The sequence below is a fragment of the Papilio xuthus genome, unplaced genomic scaffold (assembly GCF_000836235.2).
Source record: "Papilio xuthus unplaced genomic scaffold, Pxut_1.1 DF826961.1, whole genome shotgun sequence".
NCBI classification, from domain to species: Eukaryota; Metazoa; Arthropoda; class Insecta; order Lepidoptera; family Papilionidae; genus Papilio; species Papilio xuthus.
In genome coordinates this window covers 3,022,563-3,045,159 of record NW_013531688.1, presented here as the reverse complement: position 1 = coordinate 3,045,159, position 22,597 = coordinate 3,022,563, and the positions used below count along the sequence as shown (strand labels likewise).

Sequence of the window (22,597 nt, the reverse complement as noted above, 5' to 3'; positions counted from 1 at the left end):
GTAAACATATCTTTAAGTTGAAAGTAAATATGGGTCTCTAATATTTAAACATCTCTTGCATATTATTGTACTTAATCATATACTATCTTCTATCAGAAAATAATTACAATTTTGATTATATTTACGTAGTTTAAAGCAGTTACTGTTTCGGTGTTGCCAAAATTAAGCAACGCGCAAAAAGCATTTGAATTCAAACGGTCTCCAAGACGTTCCGAACGCTAACCAACGTCAAGGTCGCACCGCGTCACATCGCATCTCATAATCATTATACGTAATTACGATTTACCTCGTCACTGCCAACGCCAACGCCATGGGAAGCCAGAACAATTCACCAACACGAAATTATGATTGTTTCTTTTCTCTTTATGTTATTACGACGCCTTATGTTGCCAATATCGCACGTTTCACAAAAGAACACAAATTATTATGAATTTTTCTATCTAAGATTTAATTTAAAAGTGGTCAAAAATAATTTTTACCTTAGGTTTAACTTTGATGACATTATTAAATACTAAATATTTTGAACATTTAATACATACATTCGTATATCTTTAATTACACGTATAAAATATATCACACATGTCTTTATTTTTGTTTATGTGACTAATTTTTCCTGTAATTATTAAATTGTATGCAAAAGGAAAATTATGTGCATAAACAATCTAAGCAATTCGTTTATTTACGAGCTTACAAACTGACATCAGTCATTTAATCGTTACTAAGGGACTTTTTATTTGTTTTATGAAATGTCCATTATTAAGTAAGGAATTGCAGAATGGCAGTTAGTGTGGTAGATTTATCTTGTTTGTGCGACGGTTTTAAATAGTCAAGTGTGTTAATTAGACAGCGAAGGTGCTTGCGCTAATTTTTATGACAGAGGGGTACCGAAAAAAATCAACGGTCGTGCAACAGTTGGTCGGTGCGGCAGGTGGCGCGACAGGTCGCGACTGTACCGCGCCTCGTGCGACTCCGTCACCACTCGGTGGCGCTCGGCTCGCGGCCGCCCTCTCTCGGCCCGCCCGAACAAACTGCCCGAAAGCTCCGCTCAGTCGGCTGTTAAACGCTTAGTGGAACGGTGCTCTGTAACCTTCGAAAGCGCATATATTCACGATCGTAGCTTCGTAAACTTAGGTTCTATCAATAATAAATAAAATTTTCTACAAATTTTATTTTTCAATTCAAATGAGTTTTAAAAATAGATTTCAACAAAATATTTTAAAATAAACATTGATCTATTAGAGAATAATTTTATATCTGTGCGAAATTGTGATGAGGTAGTGAAAACGGATACTAAAGGTAAAGCAGCTATGCTTATCGTGGAGGCGCCAGGCGAAGTGGGCGCGCCGCCGGCGCTCGCGCCCCTGCACCTCCCTATGATGACACTCACCAAACTCAACTTCACGGACTACAGTGCTAAAGTGAACAAACAATACAATGAAAGTGATCAAAGGGACAGCAGAGGGTACGACAGCGCGCTGGCCGCGAGACTCAGCTACGAGCAATCAGTGTGTGGTGCTGCCAAGTTAAATTATAACGAAAACAATAGACTCGCTTTTGATCAGACTTTCGACAACATCAATACAGACCCAGCCTTCCTACTGCCTTCAGGTTACTAATTTTTTTTTTATATTTATGTGTCATATCTTTTCAAAACGGCAACAACTCTGACTAAAAACTCAAGTTGAAGGTCAGAATTATAGTAATCGCCTAGAGTTTTCAACACGCATAAATTATAATCAAAAAAGATCATTTGCTTAGGTACTTACAGACCTATCAAAATTTCCATGTATCTTTTACTAAATTAAACTAGTTAAGAATAGCTTTATTGTAATTGTTTGTTTCTTTTGTATTTAATACAATAGAAAACAAAGAGATTTTTAAAACTCAAAAATTATAATTTAATTACATTTTAATTGAATAAATTGACTTTATGTTTCCTTAACCGTTTCAATTTTTATTAATTCCATGAACGCGCTCGTGCAAAGTTAAAAATATCCATCACATATTTTTCTTATCGCGCAGTCATGGTGAACAAGACTCGGTAATAATATTTCAGGAAAATAGCAAGTTAATTAACGAAGTCGAAGTTGTTTTGTGTTCTCTTATCTATATACCGACTTTGAACGCTCGTTAGAATCCTTGAATAGAAACAATAGTTATAAAACTGAATTTCTTTTAATTATAATGAATAGATATTCGCTTTAGCCTTTCATCGAACTTAGACAATAGAATAAACTAACACAGATAACTATTATTATTACTAAATAGTTTAATAAAATGTAATTTTCTTACAAACCTTTCTACACTTACTCAATATACATTCGCTCTATTAAGAATAAATGATATAAAATATGTATTTTTTATTAAAAACTGCGAATTTCGTACATTTTTTGTTAAGATTAATGATGTTTAAAAAATTTGAATTTATAAAATTTACATACCCACATATTACTTGACCACGACGTAAGCTACGGTCAATAACTTAAGCAATATTTTTATATTACGGTTTATAAAAAAAAATATAAATAATTAATACAATTTTTCCAACGGTTTGTGCGGACGATTTTTTTTTTAGTTTCGTATTACTCAACTTAATTATAATATGAGATAAGGTTATATTCAGAATAATTTTCAATATTCTACGTCTTAAAACATGTATAAACAGTTTTATTTTTAAAAAAGCCACAATATATCATTGTGTTCTTACAAAAACGATAGACGAAAATTTTTTTGTAGCTTACCTGTGGTATCATCCCCAGATTATAAAAAACTATGATTCGATTGATAGCCAAAGCTCCCGGGCGGAAGTACTTTCGCCGCAGCCATGTTGGATCCGGCGCGGGCGCACCTCGCGCTTCCGCCGCGTGACGCGCATAAAAAGCTCCGCACAAACGTCACAAAATCATACATTTGCATACACAGAATACGTGAAAATAATTTGAACACCGCATCTACATTCAATTATCGCTGTTTGTGAATGACGAAGCTTCTATTGATTGTGTTCAATAGTCGTTATAAAATATTCTACTAGCGATTACATTTTTTATGTATTCGTTCACAGAATGTGCAGAGATTTTGATACAAAAAACTTATTTTTTTAGAATTTTCTGAAATACAACTTTCTAAATAGATACATTATTATGCCTAAATTTAAAAAATACCTATTAAAGATGTGATAAATTAATTTGATGTAGGCATAGATAATATCAAGTTTTTGCTTTATAAATAATGCTAATAAAATGTTAAAATTAAGAGCTTTTACAAAAATGGCCGCAGAAAAAATTTTGATTTCCATTAGGTCTAAAATTTTTATTGATTATTTTAACAAATTTGAATACATTATGTAGCGGTTTAGTGTTTCAACAAACATATCAAAGGTTAAACAAGAATGAAAATGGATGTCACGCACAAGCACGGGATAGCTTGAATATTCATGCTGTTTGCCCAGATAGGATCGGTGTTGAATATTTTGTGCGTATTGTAAGGCTGGAGACACACTAGCTAGGAACATGTTACAGCACGTGCTAAAATGACGAATAAACATGCATACTGTGTAACTAATATACTGTTTTTTTTCAACGTTATGTGCCATATACTTTTTATGAAGTAACAATGAAAAAAGCATGAATTTTTGCTCTTTTTATATTGTTAAATAAAGGTTAATAGCAAATATGACTCACTTCGAATTATTAAATTTCTAAGAAAAATATCGATTAAATTTCTTTAGAAGTTTCTTCTTAACTTAAAGAAATAAATCTTACATTTTGAATTTGGAATATATCAAATATTTCACGCTCGTGCATAAAAAACCTAAGTCTAACAGCGGACGGTCACAAATGGTAACCAATAAGAGGTAACGGTTCGGGTCGCTCACCTTTCAGTAATCGCTTCCTTCCTTTTACAGGCCAACGAAAATCTCATTCGATCATACACGACGTGACTGTAATACGCCTCTATAGCACTTGCTAAGTCACAGACCGATTGACCTTTTTTTTTACAATTCGTATGTACAATGTTACCACGTACACGTGATTTATTGACAATTTAGAAACTGTCGACAATTTTCTAGTCAGGTTATAAATTGGCCGAATTCATAAATGGTTGGTGATGTATGTTTTAAAATTTATTTCAATTTCTTCTGACAAGAGATCATTAACACCATAAATTTGTTCTTTTGCTAATAAATATTATCACTTATAGTGTTATCAGTAGTCAAGCACTAAATTTAAAATTGGGCTTTCCTAATGCGCTATTCGCTATTTTTATTTCTCAAATTAAGCCTATTAGTGGTGGCCAGCTGTAAATCTGTCATTGTAACAGCGGAAAACATTCTTAAAAAAAACATTAGTGAAAAACAAAGTATAATATCTACGTAAATTACCATAATTTGTATTAAAATAAATTTAATTTTATATGCATTTACATTTTTATAAGACACTATGGTATAAATGTAAAAATTATCACAAAAGGCCAATAACATTTCAACACAAATAATAAAAATATATAATAAAAAAAAACAAATGACATTGTACCTACGAAGTAACATTTTATACATAATATTTCAATAATATAATAAAAAGTAATTCTCATTATATAATTTAGTTTTGCAATGAATGAAAACATGCGCTTACTATACTTAACTAAAATATAATTAACCACGATTATCTACCTCCATAACCACAGGTTTTTTTACAACTTATCTTACTAATATTATAAATTCTTATGTTTATATGGATGGATGGATGTTTGTTTCAAAGTATCTCCATAACAGCTGAAAGGATCTCGATGAAATTTGTAATACATATAGAACATAGTCTGAAAGAACACATAGGTTACTAATTGTTTGTTTTTAATTCCGCGCAGACGGAGTCGCGGGCGACAGCTAGTAAAAATATGTCGTTTTTTTTTAAAAAAAAAGACCATTATCTCACTATACACATATTCCAACTCTATCCGGGTATGACAGAAATAAAGACGTGGTTTTATTATTAATTGATTAACCTTTGCAATGCCCTTGCACCAGCCGTCTCAAATACATATTATTCTTGTCTAATATCATAATTAGGATGTTCTAAGTCATATAAGAAGTCAATATAAGACACCTGTCTAACATTGTGGTGACGCACCTGTTCTGCAGATGATACGCTCAGCTTAGCCTAAACTTTGTTAGCTAAGTTACTATTGAATATATATTTTATTGAATTTATTGTACATGCCAATTACAAAATAACATCGTAGCTTTAATTAAAAAAAACTAAACAAATATTTCACTATTTTTTTCTATCTATTATAAACAATGCTCATACGAATTCTAGTAATAAAATCATATTATTATTTTTTCCGGTAACATTTTCTAACGTTATACAAATTTATGTATGGAGTAATTTCAAAACTTAATTTGATTTGAATTGCTTCTATCATTATTTTTGTAAACAAGTGAATCATTAAAATTATGAAAGGAAATATTACATAATTAATATTATAATATCTATAATTTTATTCTTAATTTCAATATAACAACAAATGTTTTTGTTTTTGAATAAATTTCATATATAAAATGTAAATTGAGGAAAATATAACATAACAATTAGGTCACAAATACACACATAAAATACACAAACCCTAAATAAATACGAAAATGACCTGAATTTGTTTTAACAATGTCATCATGTAATGTATCAAACCGAATGTCATATATGTGTCAAAGTACACCTTTGTTAGTTATAGTAATAAATATTTATTGCACATAAAAAAGAAAGTAGATGCTTATCTTATAGATACTATTCACGCACCACTAAAATACCTACCAGAAAATTTGCAACTTGCATTTTTTAATAATAAAATATTATCAGTTTTTTTTTTTGTTAGATGATTTACAACAATAGTCGAATAGCAGGTTCCAAACCCCCAACCTCGTGACCTGAAACCCTTACCCTTAACCATTAGACTATTAACACTTAAAACACACTTTATCTTTAATATTTGCAATTTTTACACATATCTTTTCACTATTATATTTAACAATTGATTGTTTTATAAATGAAAAAAATTATTAGCTCCACAACGATGTCGGGAAAAAAGGAATTCACCCTATAGACTATGTCGGTTCAATTTTTCTTTATATAAATTTTAACTCCTTTACCATTTCTTGGAAAGTAAAGCAGCTGCTACACGACTTCTTGGGTAACCAAAAATAACTTAATTAAAACGCTTTAACCGAAAATATTATGTTCGTTGATAAACCGTCTTCGATTTTTTTTGCTTTGAATTTAGTGGGTTATGTGTTCCAATTGCCGTTGAAATTACGTTCTTTACTTTTTCTTATCTGCTATCATCATATTAGAAAACGACAATAATAAAATATTTAAACGACGTTCAAATTCTTTTAATGTCGGAAAATAACTGATATTATCTATCCAAGCTAGTGAAGCTTTAAAGTAGTAGCAGCACCAAAATACATTCTTATAAAATATTTTAAATATAAATATAATAAATACCATATGAATATTCAGTTCAAGTCTTTACGACGTCATTGTCTACTCGATGACGTCATACCCGGCGTTCATTGATATAACAAAATGGCCATTTCCGGCCGTCTCGCCGCTCTACCAAGTTAAACTGCCTTGCACCTCTAATCCAACTTTTTTTTATAACTAAAAACACAATCGTGTAAGAAACTATTGTTTAAATCTTTTAAATGCATCACGTTACTTTTTCCATCATCGTCCACTCCTAGAAATCAGTTGCGGTTTAATTCTTGTGCAACTTTTTGTGCTACAAGTACTTTAAAAAGTGTAAAAAAAGTTAAGTGGAAAGTAAAAAAAACAATCAATACTCGATTGATGTCTTCAAAATTTTAAATAATTATGACGATTTTAATCTGTACTTTTGAACTGTATTTCATGGATATAACTTGAATTATAGTTTACGACGTTATGACGTAAGACTAGTCACGTAGGTCCATTGATGGGCCGCGCTTCCGGCCGTAGAGCATAGCGCCACTACATCCTGCCCGGCGAGCGTCTGCCACACGCTACTCGCAGACACTTTAGTATCATCTCCAGTCCATTCATAAATCATATCCATTGGACAACAACGATTCTTCAACTTCTCAAAATATACGATTTGCTTTTTTTAAAATGAAATATTGAATGTGGCAAATGGACAACATGGTTTGAGCCCTAACTAAGGTCTATGTCAAACAGTATTTCATATTTTGAAGCAATTATAACGAATTCTCCCATGAAGTCACGATGTACAAAAGAGAGTCAAAGTCATCGATTACGAGACATTATTCGGTTTGACTAAACCAGTGCAGTTTATCTAGATAGATATCTTTTTGAGGAAGGAATGTATCATAAAGAGATCGATAACTTATAAACATTTATATATTAAAGTAATGCAAGTCTTGACACGGCTTCCCTGGCGGCGCGAGGGTCGGCCGGCGCGGGTTGTTCGCGAGGCGTTTTTGTAACGAACGGCGCGTGCGCAGGTGGCCGCGCACCTGCCGCCTGCGCACTGGCTTCCATAGACACAGCATACAACACCAACTGACACTTAGTTTTAAACATTGATAAATAAATTACCACTTGCATTAGATACTTTGACAGAAACGTAAAAGTTAAATTGTCTCACAATCGAAAGTAAAAGAGTAGGTAACATTGTAAACAAGAAGGATAGTGAACATATGTATCGGCAATTAGTTCATTATTAAAATATTTGATGAATTAAAAAAAATATAGCTTACCCATGAATTACAAAAGTAATAAAACACAGCTGCAAAATCTTACAAATGTCAATTCACCCTCATTTAATAGAACGGTTTACTAAAACTCTATTTATTCATTTATTTATTAATTAACAAATATGTAACAGATACACAATCAATGTAAAAGTTATAGACACGTGTGTAATGAAGCGTGAACAACGCGCTGTCTGCTACTTTATCTACTCTGTGGTTTAATAGGTCTAGACAATATAATGCTCGGTCGAGTACAGTTTACCGCTTATTGATCTACGATTGGATTTCTAAGAATTGTTTATGGCTCTAACTATGAACGTAATGTGAGTATAAAATGCCATTAGAACGTAGATTTAATTTAGACTTGGCCCACATTATTTCTATCGATTATTTATTTTTACGTAAACTTGGACATAATTTTACTTCTTAACTAATTTGTTTTATTTCATTATTGTGTATCTGATCAATACAACATAGATTTTAATATACATTTGTAGTACTACCACTGCCAAGTAGAATGTAATTATAAAGTCTACGTAAAATCTACTAAGTTCAGCTTCTCTAGAAGTTACAGTTCAATTAATATAAGTTTAGTATCATAAAGAGACAATTACACAATCATACCAACATAAAAATAAAAAAAATTATAAAAGTATATGAACTAAACTTACTAAAAATAAAGAGTTCCCTGTGGGTTCCCCAACGATGATTCCCAACACGTCGCCTCTGACCAGATCCGATATTTATTGCCAATAAAATCTGTTCGTATAGAATAATTAAACACAACATTTTACTCACTTCCCTGCTCAAAATAAAACGAGCGGAGAAATGACCGAAGTTTTAAGTTTTACGGTAACACGGCCACCAATGACATCCGGTCGAATATTATGTTGTAGATAAAATAATGTGTTTTTTGTTATAAATGTAGCTTGTGAAGAATATAAGAAATGTTTACATCGATGTTTACAATTTATTTATCCTAATACGAAATGTATTATAGCTTTATAAAAAATATTGTAGGTGTTGGAACTTATATCGAACCAATTTCATAACTGTAATTGTGGTCATACGTATAACATCAATTAGAAAGGGATGATTTTTTTTTAATTATAATAAAATATGTGATTTCCAATCAAAAGCTGAAACCTAATACGTCCTACAAAGAAACTATTAACCATAATACGTAAAAAAAATACAAACTCATAAAGTTATCAAATATAAAAAGAAATCTGTCATGTTAAAACTCTACTTTGACCTTGTTCACGCTACTAGTTCTTTTTTTTTAATTTACAGCAGCTGCTTGTAGATTAAATAAATTAAATAAGTAAAAAAAAGAAAAAAACAAGTTTATTATGCACCAAAGGAAACAATCAATTACGAAAACGTTGAACTTATTTATTTCTGCGAATTAAACGGGATATAAATTTCGGGCATCGTTTAGAAATTAAAAATAATAATTGGTGTTGATAGAGTATGGTCACGTGACAAGTCGCGGTGTCCCCGACGTATATTTAACACTTCCTGTCGAAAGATGCTCCAATTTTGAATTTGATTTAAACGCGCTACGATGACTGCGATTTCCTCTTATTTAACTGTCCATTTTCCCACGATTTCTTTTTATATTTATGGATTTTCCGGACTTGTGCAACAATCATGCAACACGGCCATAAATCAACTCATTACCAGCTGTATACCTATATAAATAAATATAATAATTATTCTTATGTTATACGTAATTTACAACGATTAAAATAATAAAGCTTAAAATTCTTCTGAAACCTTTATCATCTTGAGCTCACTGTACGTCCCCACCGAGGGGCTCGGAGCCTACCCTAAGTTAAGGGTGATTAGGCCATAGTCAACCACGCTGGCCAAGTGCGGGTTGATTGACTTCACACATATCTTTGAATTTCTTCTCAGATATGTGCAGGTTGCATCACGATGTTTTCCTTCACCGTAAGAACGTACCGAAATACATATGTAAATCGGGAATCGAAAAACACATTGGTACATGGCGAGATTCGAACCCAGGACCTGCAGATTGCAAGTCAAGTGCTTGACCCCTGAGCCACCGACGCTCTTTAACCTTTTTTCTTTAACCTTCTGAAACCTTTATAGCAAATGCAAAATATCGATTTACACGCTACGACGCTGTGGCTGTCTTTTTGCCTTGTAATGTTTTCAAAGTTTCAATTAAAATTTTAAGTTTTAGAAGTTTATTTATGGATCCTTAGACATAATAATTTACCTTGATCTTTGTAAAGTATGTTTTACAGAATTGTATACATTTTATAAGGCAATTCATACAAATTTACGTCAGTTACAAGAAAATAAAGATAGCGAAACAACCCTCGCTTTTCAACGTAAATTCATTAATTCTTAAACATGTCATACTCCACCTGGCGCTGGCACATTTGTGCAACACATTTTTTGTGTAGGAATTTTCGAAAGTGAAATCTTATCGAGATTTCTATCCTCGATTTATAGTTTTTAATTCAAATCAAATATAAACTTCCATTGGTAGTTGTAAAAGTATACACCCATACAATATTTAGTTTATAAGTTTCGAACATAACCATAACCTCTGTAATTTTTGAGATTAATAAAAATATAGCAACGTTATATTAATGATACATTTGATTACAAACATACGGGACGCTAAATTTGTTTACAAAGAAACTAGATAATTGGTGTCGCCATTTAAATATTAAATTATTTAAAGTGGCAACATTATGTCGCTGGCCCGACGTCGGCTGTCGTCGCGCGGCTCACCTGCGCCGCCGTCGCTTCTAAATTTAAAAAAAATCATATTTCGACTTCCGCTCTCGAATTGGAATTGGCGCGTATTTCGGCGGACTCTTTCGCCGAATACATTAATATGCGACGATTGTTAAAATACTAATAAATAGGACTTTGTCACGTAACAACCATTTAGGATAGCATTTTTCCTTTACAATATTGAGGTTTTTTAATTTTTTACTATCGATAGTGTACATACTACAGAAATATCTTCAATTAAATTATGTATTATAAAATCAATTAATCTAATTAAAAACATTAATCTGTTTACTGAATTGCCGTTGTTAAGGTTACGTTATTTGTATATTAAAAAAATAAATGAGCAAAAATGCACCATGCTCACATAGTATTTTTTTCGTTCCGCCAAAAACAAAAGCAATTTTCCAGAAATTATTGACAAGATATTTAAAAATAAAAACTTCTCAGCACGTACTGGCAGTCATAACGCCATATGGCAAGCTTAGCGCGTGCTTATCAAAAAAAGTTATACGAAGAGAGGAACATTTCGCGGCTCTCGAATTTCACCGAAAAGAAGTAAAAAAGCGCGGGAATCGAGTTGCAGCTGGTGGTGAGGCTAGGGTTACTGTCACATGTGGCCCACTCAGCCTAGTGCATATACTTACTTAAATTACTTGCAAATACAAATTTTATTTATTGTTATTCCTATAAAAATTACAAAAAAAAATGCAACTAGTTCGGCTAGGAAGTCACTAGCTCGAACACTGCAAATGAGCAGGTCATCTGATTATTTTCGATGTCTATGGTCAACAGATGTCATAAAATGTAGGAGATTAAGTACAAAAGTGTGAGTCATAACAGTAGGTAGTTAAGTGCATATTATTTATACATGCATTTCTCATGTACTTGGACATATGTCAAATAATTCGCAGGAAATACATAATGTATCTAGTTGTTCGTATATTTTACCGACTATGCAATAGCATTAAACTTTGAGGCAATTATTAATTGCATTCAGTTTCCTGTGACCTTCATGTTTAAGGAAATCAAAAGTTTTTATTATCCAGTCTATATAAATAATATTGATGACTAATCCAAAATCCTTTTGCCATGTTTCTTGATGCTAGTTTGATATTTTCGTAGCCTTTTTTTAAAAAAAAAGCTAATCTCAATTCTCAATCTTTAAAATGTCATATCATCAAATAAGTGAAGAGTCAAATTGATACATAGAGAGATCACAAGCAAAATAACTGACTAGTAGACTACTAAAATACTTGTAACAGAGTAGTTACCTGGCTGTTATTACACGTTAAGAGTTTTTTTTTATTAAAACCATTAGCTAAAAAAAACAAACGGTTGTCTTTGGTTTGACGTTTGGAAATGGAGATCGGCAGTTGATGTTTTATCTGTGGTCCGGGATCGTTCCGCGCCAATGGTCGTGGTCGACCTTTCGACCCGCGCGAGGCGTGGCCGCGTACGATTGGCGCGCCCCGCCTCGCGCCGCCCGCCGCCCGCACAACGCCTCCCGCACCAAACTTCTTCATCTCGCTGCTCTGTGGCTTTTAACACGATCACGATCTCGTTGATACTCCGACAGGGATACCTGGAAAATTATGTCATTACATTGACAATTACAAAGTAAAATATCTATTGAATTTACGTGATATATTTTCGGTTGAAAATTTGCTTCTTCAGATTACAAAACACAAATGTCTCTTTTACCCTGATCCATGGTAAAAATTAATGATAAATATTATTTTGGGTCAGCAAATATCTGTCGGTAAGCAGAAATTAACTCTATTTTCCGAGGAGTAACAAATTAAATCTTAGTATCTATAGGTAATATTTTGCTATCTAATACTTTAACAGTGTATAAAAGACAAAAAACTCTCATCTCACGGTTATTTACACAAAGTTATTTTGACAACAAAAGTAAAACAAAGTTTATCAAAGGAAGTTACCCGTGCACGTTGAGTGAGCGTGCTCGACGGAAGACTTACGGGGTCCCGGGGTCAGATCCCGCGGGAGCTTTTTACTTCGAACGTTCTTTCTTAGATTTATAGATGTCGCCTCGACGTCCGAAGGGAGCTGTAATTAGGCGACTTCGCTTCATTAAAATATTTCTATTTGTCTGCCTGACACCCAACAGTGATTTGTTTACACGCCTTTGTTCTTTCCTTGTCGCGCCCCATTATTTTTCTACTCCCAAATAGTTTTCTTTTTTACAATTTTTCGACAAATTCTTACTCAAAGTTTGTGCCAACATGTGAAAAAATGTGTAACTTTTGTTTGGAAATAAGCACCCTTACGGTTTGTTTTTTTTTTACCTGAAACGAAGTTAAATATATTTTGTATTTATTTTAAAAACACGTTAGCTTACCTTACTTAGTTTATCTACTTAATATTGACTGTTAACTAAATAAGCAAACTAATTATACATTATCTCGAAACATCCACCAGTACCTAAAGCTTTCGACTAATGCACCTAAAATACATAACACCACAGATAATCCCTTCATAAAAAGATCAACCTCCAAAACAAATTGGCAATTATACTTAATTTGTTGTATCATGTTTTCGAAAATGGACAAAAAAAACAAAAAGTCATTAACGATGTTGTAATGTCAGTGTCGACCTCCGGACAAGGCGCCCTTGAACCTTCGCAACACGCAATTCGTTCTTAAATTGATTGCCACTCATTGTGATTCACTCAAACATAACAAAAACAATCATAGTTTATGACACTCTAGTACTTTGCACTTTACCCCTTTTATGTCATACCTACATGCTTAATAATATTTATGATATTTATAACACTTCAAGTCTTTAAATCCTGGTTATCTACCGCCGAAGGATCTATCCTCTTTGATCCCTGTCACTCTTATTGAAAAAAACCAGAGACAATTATATGTTTTTTAGGTTGTACGAATAAGCTCAATACATTAAGACCATGCAATACACCCCACCTCATATGGAATATTGCATATGTTATATTAAAAAGTGAGACAATATTTAGCTCTTTGTGTAATACTGCGGTCAGCGGTCGTGAGCTGACCGCATCCAATCTAATTGTCACGGCCCGCCACCACCTCGACCAATCAGCGCATCCAAATAACTGCATTTTTATTATATTTGATGTTATTATATGCGATATAGTAATAGTGTGTACGTTTAAATTTGTTGTGTCGTCTAAAGACATTCACCTTAAACTGAACAGTCCAATTGTACAGTTAAAACTTAAGGTGTATAAGCGACATCTTAACTGTCAGTTGAACTGTACAGTTAAAGCTTTGTCTACAACTTCAGTATTAACAGTACAATTCGACTATTCAGCTAAAACTGAACGTTAGCAGATTTTAAAGTAGGTTAGGTACTTTACGAATTCCAAATGTCATGCCTTTTGAAGATAATAATCCTATGACTAAACTAGATATAACGTTGTATGTACAGTAAGAGATATTGTGATGCACACTCAGTCACAATCAAAGCGGCAGTCAATGAAATGGTCAAACAATCGTGAGAGTGATGACCCCGAGATACAGCGGTCGCTTGCTTGTCCGCCTCCCGGCCCGCAGACATCGCTCTATTGTTAAATTGCCCAATCGAACCGATAGCCCGCGTTGTTGACTACCGCTACTGAGACTGGGTATCGACCGTGATATTATCACATTACCGTATTGTAAATTTTCCATAAGTTTATAATCAGCATAAAGGATGTTTTAAATATTCAATTGTTCTAATACTTTTTGACATTATTAGTTAGAATCCTTTGGCGCGAATGGCGCGTTTTCGTTACCAAGTCAAGTTACCAAAGTAATATTGATTAGTGAGGGGACATAAATGTTGATATTTTAATAAGGATAGTGTTGCGCCGATACCCTGACATTGATTAACAATATGTACAAATTTTACAGCGATTAATAATTTCATCAGCAGTAAAGAATAGGTACTAAATTTTTTTAACGTTTGCAAAAACACTGCAAAAATGTGTTTGTTGCTAGCGATGTACATTTACAATTCAATGATTTATTACAACGAATGTGTTCGGCCATTTATCGCAAACTGTCTGTTTTAAAAAACCTCAATTAATAAGTTAATTTGTCCTATTCATTGGCTACACGTTACATAGAGTACCCTAAAGTTCAAAGCAATAAAGGTCTCAAAATGGATTCCGTCTATCGACGTGCATCGAAATTACCAAATTAATTAAATTTTATTAAAAACCCGATAAAGTTAACGAATACTGTTTTACATTTGAAAATTTAATTAAAAGGAAAATTATCAAAGATAAGTGGCAAAGGATATTGCCCAAGCGATGAAATAAAAACGAGCGAATTATATGCATTTTTATGCAGCCAGTAACTATCGAATGACTCGATTAGACTAAAAAAAAATCGATTACGGATGTAACACAACACCTTTTGTTCACTTAACGCTTTAATTTATTGTACAAAGATAAAGTTTCTTTTCAAAAATTCAAACATAATTAGGCGCTACTCAGTTAATTGGATGACATCGAATCTTTAAGATATAGCTGTCAAGTGAAATTGTATGAAGCAGTCTATAATCTAAATAATTACCTGGATAATGTGTTCGATTCTGTTACGCATAACTTAATAAAAAAATTCTGTACGGCTAAGGTAAAGATATCACTTTTAAACTGATTTAAAATGTATAGACGATCAGTTTCAGTTAAAAGAGCTTTTAAAACACTACTGATATTAATTGGTATTAATAAGCGTTAATTTCTCTTATCTTTCACCTTTCGGTCTCTTTTCTTCTAAATATTTGATACGACTAAGATTTGATTGTTTATATTTTTTAACGTTAGCTTTTGTTTACAAGAAGTGGTAGCTGTTTCATAAAAAAATCAGGAGATATACGAATAATATCAATTAATTCGCACAAATGATATTTTATTTTGCTCATGACCAGAGATAGGAGGCATAAATAAATTCCAGCTTGATCCCTTCACGCGTTTTTGAGAAAAAGGGTCTTGACAGACAGAGGGACGGACAATAAAGTGATCCTATAAGGGTTCCCTTTTATCCTATGAGGTACGGAACCCTCAAAATGGATGTAAACTAAACTATCTGTAATCCTATGTAAGTAACAATCCTATGATCGTGAAAAGTACTGATTTTAAAAATAAAACATTCCAAAAAGTTTGCAATTTGTGAGGTTGTAATGAATACAGTGGTGAGGCGAGGTGTGTAGTGACGGCGGCGGGTCCGGCAGAACAAAGGGCGCGCCGTGAACCGCGACGGTCGCGCCTCGCCGCGCGGGCCCCGCACGCCGCGCAGCGCACACGCACCACACACACAACACTGTTTTAAAATGTTCCGAATTCGAAAATTAAATCAAAGGATTTAACTCTTTGCTAATTTTTTTCATGTCTTTCAAGCCAGTACGTTGGATTACGAATACGGAATAATCATTATAATTATGAATAGAAGATCTTTGCATTCGTTGTATTAAATCTTAAGTAATAAATATATGAAAGCTATAATTAATATTTGCGTTAAATCAATAAAAAAGTATAACTTGACATCATTTATAAAATCAAGAAAGATAAGGTATAACGTAAGTTGATAAAGACAGGTCCGAATTTGCATAGCTTTCACAGGGTTTGTTACACAAACACACTTAGAATTTCCGCTAAAACGTCTATTACGAAAGATTGTTTAGCAACTGGTGTCAACAGTTAAAAAGGACGTTGACATAAAATGCTTTAACAGTATAATTAATAACCAACAAATTTGAAAGATTTACTTAAAAACCCTGTGCAAATCTGAGGCTTACTTTATAGAGCACTATTACTATTTGTGAACAAGACTCACCTCTACCAAATGAATCGTCGCCCTTCGTCGCTACGACAATGCTTGATGTTGTCAGGTCAACACTAGGTATTTTGACTTTGTAGAGACAAAAGACTAATACAGAATTTATTACGATCATTATATCCATCATTATCATTAACTTTACGTTATCAAGAACTAAATATTTAATATTTCATTTTGCAATTGTAACATTGTTTCTCAATACATAGTTCACAAATCAATCGATCAATGAAAATCTCTACAAGTGTCAGGCTTAATGGCAAAATAGCGACGATTGCCTCACCTGCCCGACATATCCTCCGGAAGCTGACTCTGACTTACGCAACTTAGACTTAACTTTATATAAACTGCTCATTCATTCACAGTGTAAAGTACACATTACTTCTTGTGTATTGCTGTTACTTACAAATGTAAATTTAATAAGCTATCATTAATATCTTATTTTATAGAAGAATGAAGTTTCAATAAAAAATTGAAACGTAAGGAAAATTTTGAAGATGCGTTTATGTAATCGAAATTTATTTTTAGTCTAGAAAATATTAGATTTTATTAAACGATTCATTGTTGCTCTTATAGGAGGCTACACGACCGGCGGTCCGCGGGAAGCGGGCACCTACTACCCCGAAGCGAGCGGCGCGACCTCCGCGCCGGGCGCTTCGCCCCTCGAGGAGTACTACCCGCCGGAGTACCCGTCCGGAGCGCCCGCCGCACCGCCACAGCCCTACCTCGACGACTACTACCACCATGCGCACGCGCATGCGCAGCCCTTGCTCACGCACGAACATAAATATCAACCGCACTCCTATAACAAGCCATACCCACGAAGTGAGTAAATGTTATAAATACCAATTAACCAGACTACTTCTACTTTATGCTAGGTTTACACAAAAATAATACAACAAATCCGTGTTACGTTCGCAGATTTTATAATAATAAAAATGTAATCTTATCAATATGTAAAGTAATTGTAGATTCGTTCATTAGAAAAAATCACACAACGATAGCATTAACAAAGAGATTTCTTGTGTTACGAATAATTAATGAACATATTCAATTTCAAGATGGCCGATCATTAACGTCAGATCCTTTCATCTTGTTTCAATGTGTTGTTTCTCGAAAATGTCACAGTAATGCACTAATTTGTTTATATTCCTTCTGATTCTTTTATACCTTTGGTTTTTTTTAATTATTACTACATTACAATTCGTAAAAAATATTTAAAGAGGTACAATCAAGGTTGGATGTTATTTTGTACTCACGTGTTAGTTCGAATTTCATAAATACGAATGTTTTTTTCATCTATCAACAACTTTAAAACACTGATCTTTGCGCTTGTTCTTAATTTGAGTTCACTGTGGTCGATTGTTCTTCGAACTCGAACGAATGTGTTAGTTTTAACAAATTGTAAGATTTTAAACCAGCTTATATCGAGTGCCACGCTCTAACTGACTAGTGGGAATCTCGCCTTTCGACATCCCGTGTGTGAATTTCTGAATATTTTAAAGTAAATGACACAAGTCGGCGACTCATATCCGCCAATTCCACATCCGTAGTTTCTTTTGCGATGTAGAAATCTAGGCGAAGTCCACCGGTTATATTATTATAACATCTATACTTTTAACTATGTGTTGTATGAATATTTTGACGAAGGTTTTGTTTTTAATTGTTAAAAGCATATAATGTTAGTGGCACTAATTGGACAGATAAAATAGAACTTATATTTTTCTATATTACTGTACATACTTTTTGATGCGAAATTCTGGACGGATGGATCGATGAATATTTTCACTACGTAACTCCAAGAGTCCTTGTTCTCGGTTTATGTTTAAAATGAGAATAGTAGTTATTTATTGTATAATATTGTATTGCAGACAGCGGAGGACGGTACGGCGGTGGCGGTGAGGTGTACGGCGAAGGCTATGCAGCGGAGTACGGCGGCGCGTGCGAGTGGGCCGAGTGGCCTGCTGAGCAGCACGCGCTGCTGCCGCAAGACAAGCTGCCCTACCCCGCCACTGGGCCCTGCTTCACCGGTAGGTTGACACACTACGCCAACCTTTAACTCATCTAGTACTAACATTAGTTGGTCACCCTACGCTCTACGATAGAGCTAGTACTAAGATTCAGTGGTCCAACTATACTAGTTTTCAGAAATCGTAAATAGTCACGTAGATAACAAATAATCACAAAAATGAATTACTACTTATTCTATTTATTAGCTGTAAGATTATGTATTAATCTGTGAATATATTTTGTAGATTTTGTCACTTTGCTATATATTAGAAATGTTGAAAGTATATAACGTGTTGTTATATAAAATGAGTGGTACATAGTAAAGCGAGCGTGGGTTACTGTGCAGGTTCAGGACCTATACAACTGTGGCAGTTTTTGCTGGAGCTGCTAACAGACAAGAGCTGCCAGGGCTTCATCTCTTGGACCGGCGACGGCTGGGAGTTTAAGCTCACGGACCCCGATGAGGTCAGTATTACATTCTTCTAGTACCAATTTAATCCAGAATATTTTCCTAAAACTTTACTAACTAACCGATTTCTTTTCTAACAGGAAACACCTGTACATTTTCTAATATTTTAAACATAATTAATATTTTTCCTCCTCCTCCAACACATCTCTTACCTTCGATCCTGCTTATCATTATCACCTGTGATGACGGAGCACGTGGCCAGTACTAATGTGGTGGAATGTACCAGGTGGCGAGGCGCTGGGGCATCCGCAAGAACAAGCCCAAGATGAACTACGAGAAGTTATCTCGCGGCCTGCGCTACTACTACGACAAGAACATCATACACAAGACAGCCGGCAAGCGTTACGTCTACCGCTTCGTCTGCGATCTACAGAGCCTGCTAGGGTAAGTATTACATCGTATTGGAAACTACCTGTCGCCCGCGACTCCGTCCGCGCGGAATAAAAAAAGTTTATGAGTCGCCTTTGTGTTCTGCAGAACAGTAGTATTATTAGAACATGATCTATGTCAATTTTTTTTTAGATCTATTCAGTCGTTCAGGAGATATCTTCAAACACAAATCCATCCACCCATCCATCTAAAATCGCATTTATAATATTAGTAAGATTAATTTAACCAAAATACATAGGTTTTGCTACTGCTACTGCTAGTGAAGAATACACTTTAACTGGTCAAGTCTTTTAAGCTACAGGAAGAATTAGGGTGACATGGATGTCAATATCTCAGGAAAACATTGCCAGTATGGAAACATATTAGTGGTTACCCTGGTCACATCTTCTGTTTTTAAAATAACCTTAATGCAAAGCATAACGCTGATGTGACCGTATATTTATTGAATTATAGCTTGCACGTACTCTATGTTTCATATATACTTATGTTCAAAATGTTAACAAACTGTAGAGGACAAATTTAAGATTTTTTTTAAAATTCGGATAAACAAAATACTTAATCCCAGTTTTATTAATTCTTGATTAAACCCCGCCTGACGCTACCTGCTTAGTGTTTGGGTGATATTTTGGATTCAGAATTTAATTACGCAAAATTACGATAAACCTAAACGACAAATGGATAAAGCCGCAATCATTTGGACTTCATTTTTTCTTAATTTTCAAAGAATAATTATACTGCCACCTTATGTACAATTTGAAATTTTATGTGTTTCACATTTTAGTTTTATCATTGGTTTATTAAGATCGTTAATACAGACGTTTTTATTTTCGTAATTCCCAAAAACCTCACCTTTTTGATGTTTTATATTTTTTGAACACAGAATAACGTAAAGGTTACATTGACCTCCATATTCATTTTCAAATATTATTAACTACAACCTTAATTTTTTTAATGTTTTAAAAGAACGTTCTAGTATTTTTTTTATCAAATAGCGATAATCGATGTTACACTTATAAAATTATTAGCTGTCGCCCGCACGGAATTAAAATAAAAACTTAGTGAGTAGCCTAGGTTCTTCCAGAATATGCTCTACATCTGTGCCAAATTTCATCAAGATCCGTTTAGCCGTTCCGGAGGTACCTTCAAACAAACATCCATCCATCTAAACATTCGCATTTATAATATTAGTAAGATAATAGACTCAAAGTCGATGCACTCCTCTAGTTAGCTTTCATATTCAAATTGCCTTTTATCCTTTATTGCAGAATATCTCCTGAACAATTGCACGCGATGTACGAACCCAAGATGGAGAAGAAGGACGACGATTGAAGCGACTATCATCAGAGTTGAAGCCAAGCGCAAGTCACAAGCAAACCCACAAATGAGACCCCATTTTACTTCAAACCATCGATTTTTATTTCAATCACTTATTTATCTTTGAATTTTATACTCATATATTATTATGGCTGTAATTAGAAAAGGCAATGCCTTTTAATATTATAAGAGATCTAAATGAAAATGACACATTTGTACAGACTTGTTTATGTATGCAGTCGTCTCTTTCATTCACTTTGAAAAAACAGAGATAACAATATGTATTCCAGCTAAGAAAACCATAAAATTTAAAAACAAAATAGATTATGTTTTAAAAGTGTCTCCTGTGATGTTTTTTCCTATGTTTTAGGATATATCAAGTACTGGAAATTTTTAAATCGATTTCATACTATAAAATTAAACAAAGATTTATTACATTTATAGTTGGTGCTGTATTTATGACACGTAATCACACGGTTCTACACTTTGTTTCTCAATATATTGTTTAAACCTCTTTTGATTACATCTACGGTTTGTATAAATGTGTCGTAAAACAAAGAATAAAATTTCACGATAGTTTGACGTCTTCTTACACGGAGACATTTAACGAAACGAATGTTACTAAAATAATTTTATTTTCCTGCGTCTCTAAATTTTATAATCAACTAAAGTAGGTGTCATGTAAAACTTCGGATTTGATCTCATTTCATCCACCAGTGGAATTTATACTTATAAAAAAAATAACATATGACCGCGTTGATGGTTCTATTATAAATACAATTAACATATTAAACCTTATATATTAAGTATCCATTCACGACCAACGGTGCCTTACTATTACACAACTTATTGTTGTTTTTTTTTGTTTCGTATTATTAAAAAAAAATAACTGTCACGATCAGTTTCTTTATTTAAGCCCTTTTATGTTGGATATATTTACATTCATAATTAAACATAAAATCACGAATACGTTCATTAAAGTATTAAAAAGAAAAAGAGTATTAATTCATTTTTTTTTAAATAAAGTTATCTGTCAATTTTTTTTTAATTTCTGTCAAATTAGTGCTGTTACGTTCTGACAAAGTTAATCAATATGATGTTACGGTTTCAATTTTTAAATCAAGAATCTATTCAATTATAAAGTACTGAAATGAATCATATATAGATTAAATAGTAAAATTCTGGTATCGATTTAAAAATACTGTAAATATAAGTTAATTTGTTACTTTATAAAGATAATTAGGTATTATATTATAATAGTTATTAAGTGTTGTATGTTTGATTCGCAATTGTTGCAATATGCGGTTAAAATAATACATAGTTAGATTGTTGGACATTAAAATTATTTTCTTTTTTTCTAAACAGGAAGGTCCAAAGATTTCGGAAATCAAAAATACCCACCAAACGGTGAACCTAATGTGAAATTACCAAAGGGACTTTCGCTGTTAGGCAAATTGCAAAGAACGATCTAATCAATTTTTACAATAGAATACCGAAAACTTTCGAGCGCCAAATGTCTGATATAATATAGCAACATGCTGCAACATCGGGTGACATCAACTTGTCGCTGATCTCGTAATAAGGGATTGTAATGTCTAACTAGTTATGAAATTAATTAGATGTATTATTTTCAATTTTTATAGCTCCTAGCATACACCGAAGATATTTCGATAAGTTTTATTTGTAAAGTATTACTCCTCCATCAATATTATACAGTATCGCCATCACGCCCGGTGGATTTCGATGCGTTGGTGCTGTTAATTACATATTATCATAATAAATTCGAATGTCTTCCCCGTTTGTTTTGATAAATTAATACTTCTTTAGATGAATAAGTTAAATTTCATATAGCATGTGAATTCAACACATTATATTAATCGTTAATGAGCCATATTATAAACAAGAAACGTTACGTTTTACATCTAATTGCAGCCAAATTTTAATGTAATAAGTGTCGTTGTATGTATTGATGGAAGATATAAAATTAAATATATATATTTACGAAATCATATAGAGTTTTTTTAATTGATTACCCAGCATCGCATGTAGACCTGCACCTAGCACCTTCTGACAGAG

The 22,597-nt window shown here is 33.3% G+C and overlaps 1 protein-coding gene and 1 long non-coding RNA gene across 4 annotated transcripts in view; one reads left to right on the top strand and one right to left on the bottom strand.

The window, feature by feature from the left end:
- Positions 1-22,530, top strand: part of pnt (ETS transcription factor pointed) — a 123,033-nt gene extending 100,503 nt beyond the window's left edge. For 2 of the 3 annotated variants that reach the window (XM_013315420.1, XM_013315422.1), the window contains 5 exons: positions 16,915-17,163; positions 18,210-18,368; positions 18,695-18,813; positions 19,044-19,201; positions 20,473-22,530. In XM_013315420.1, the coding sequence (XP_013170874.1) occupies positions 16,915-17,163; positions 18,210-18,368; positions 18,695-18,813; positions 19,044-19,201; positions 20,473-20,536 (749 nt within the window). In that variant the 3' untranslated portion in view covers positions 20,537-22,530. The remainder of the gene's footprint in view (positions 1-16,914; positions 17,164-18,209; positions 18,369-18,694; positions 18,814-19,043; positions 19,202-20,472) is intronic. The other variant, XM_013315421.1, reaches the window with a different exon arrangement.
- LOC106120176 (uncharacterized) lies at positions 11,672-17,987 on the bottom strand. Its single transcript, XR_001227992.1, has 3 exons — positions 17,598-17,987; positions 12,460-12,586; positions 11,672-12,101 (listed from the first exon to the last, which is right to left on the bottom strand). It is a non-coding gene; the product is annotated as an uncharacterized LOC106120176 (long non-coding RNA).
- Positions 22,531-22,597: the final 67 nt, after the last annotated feature.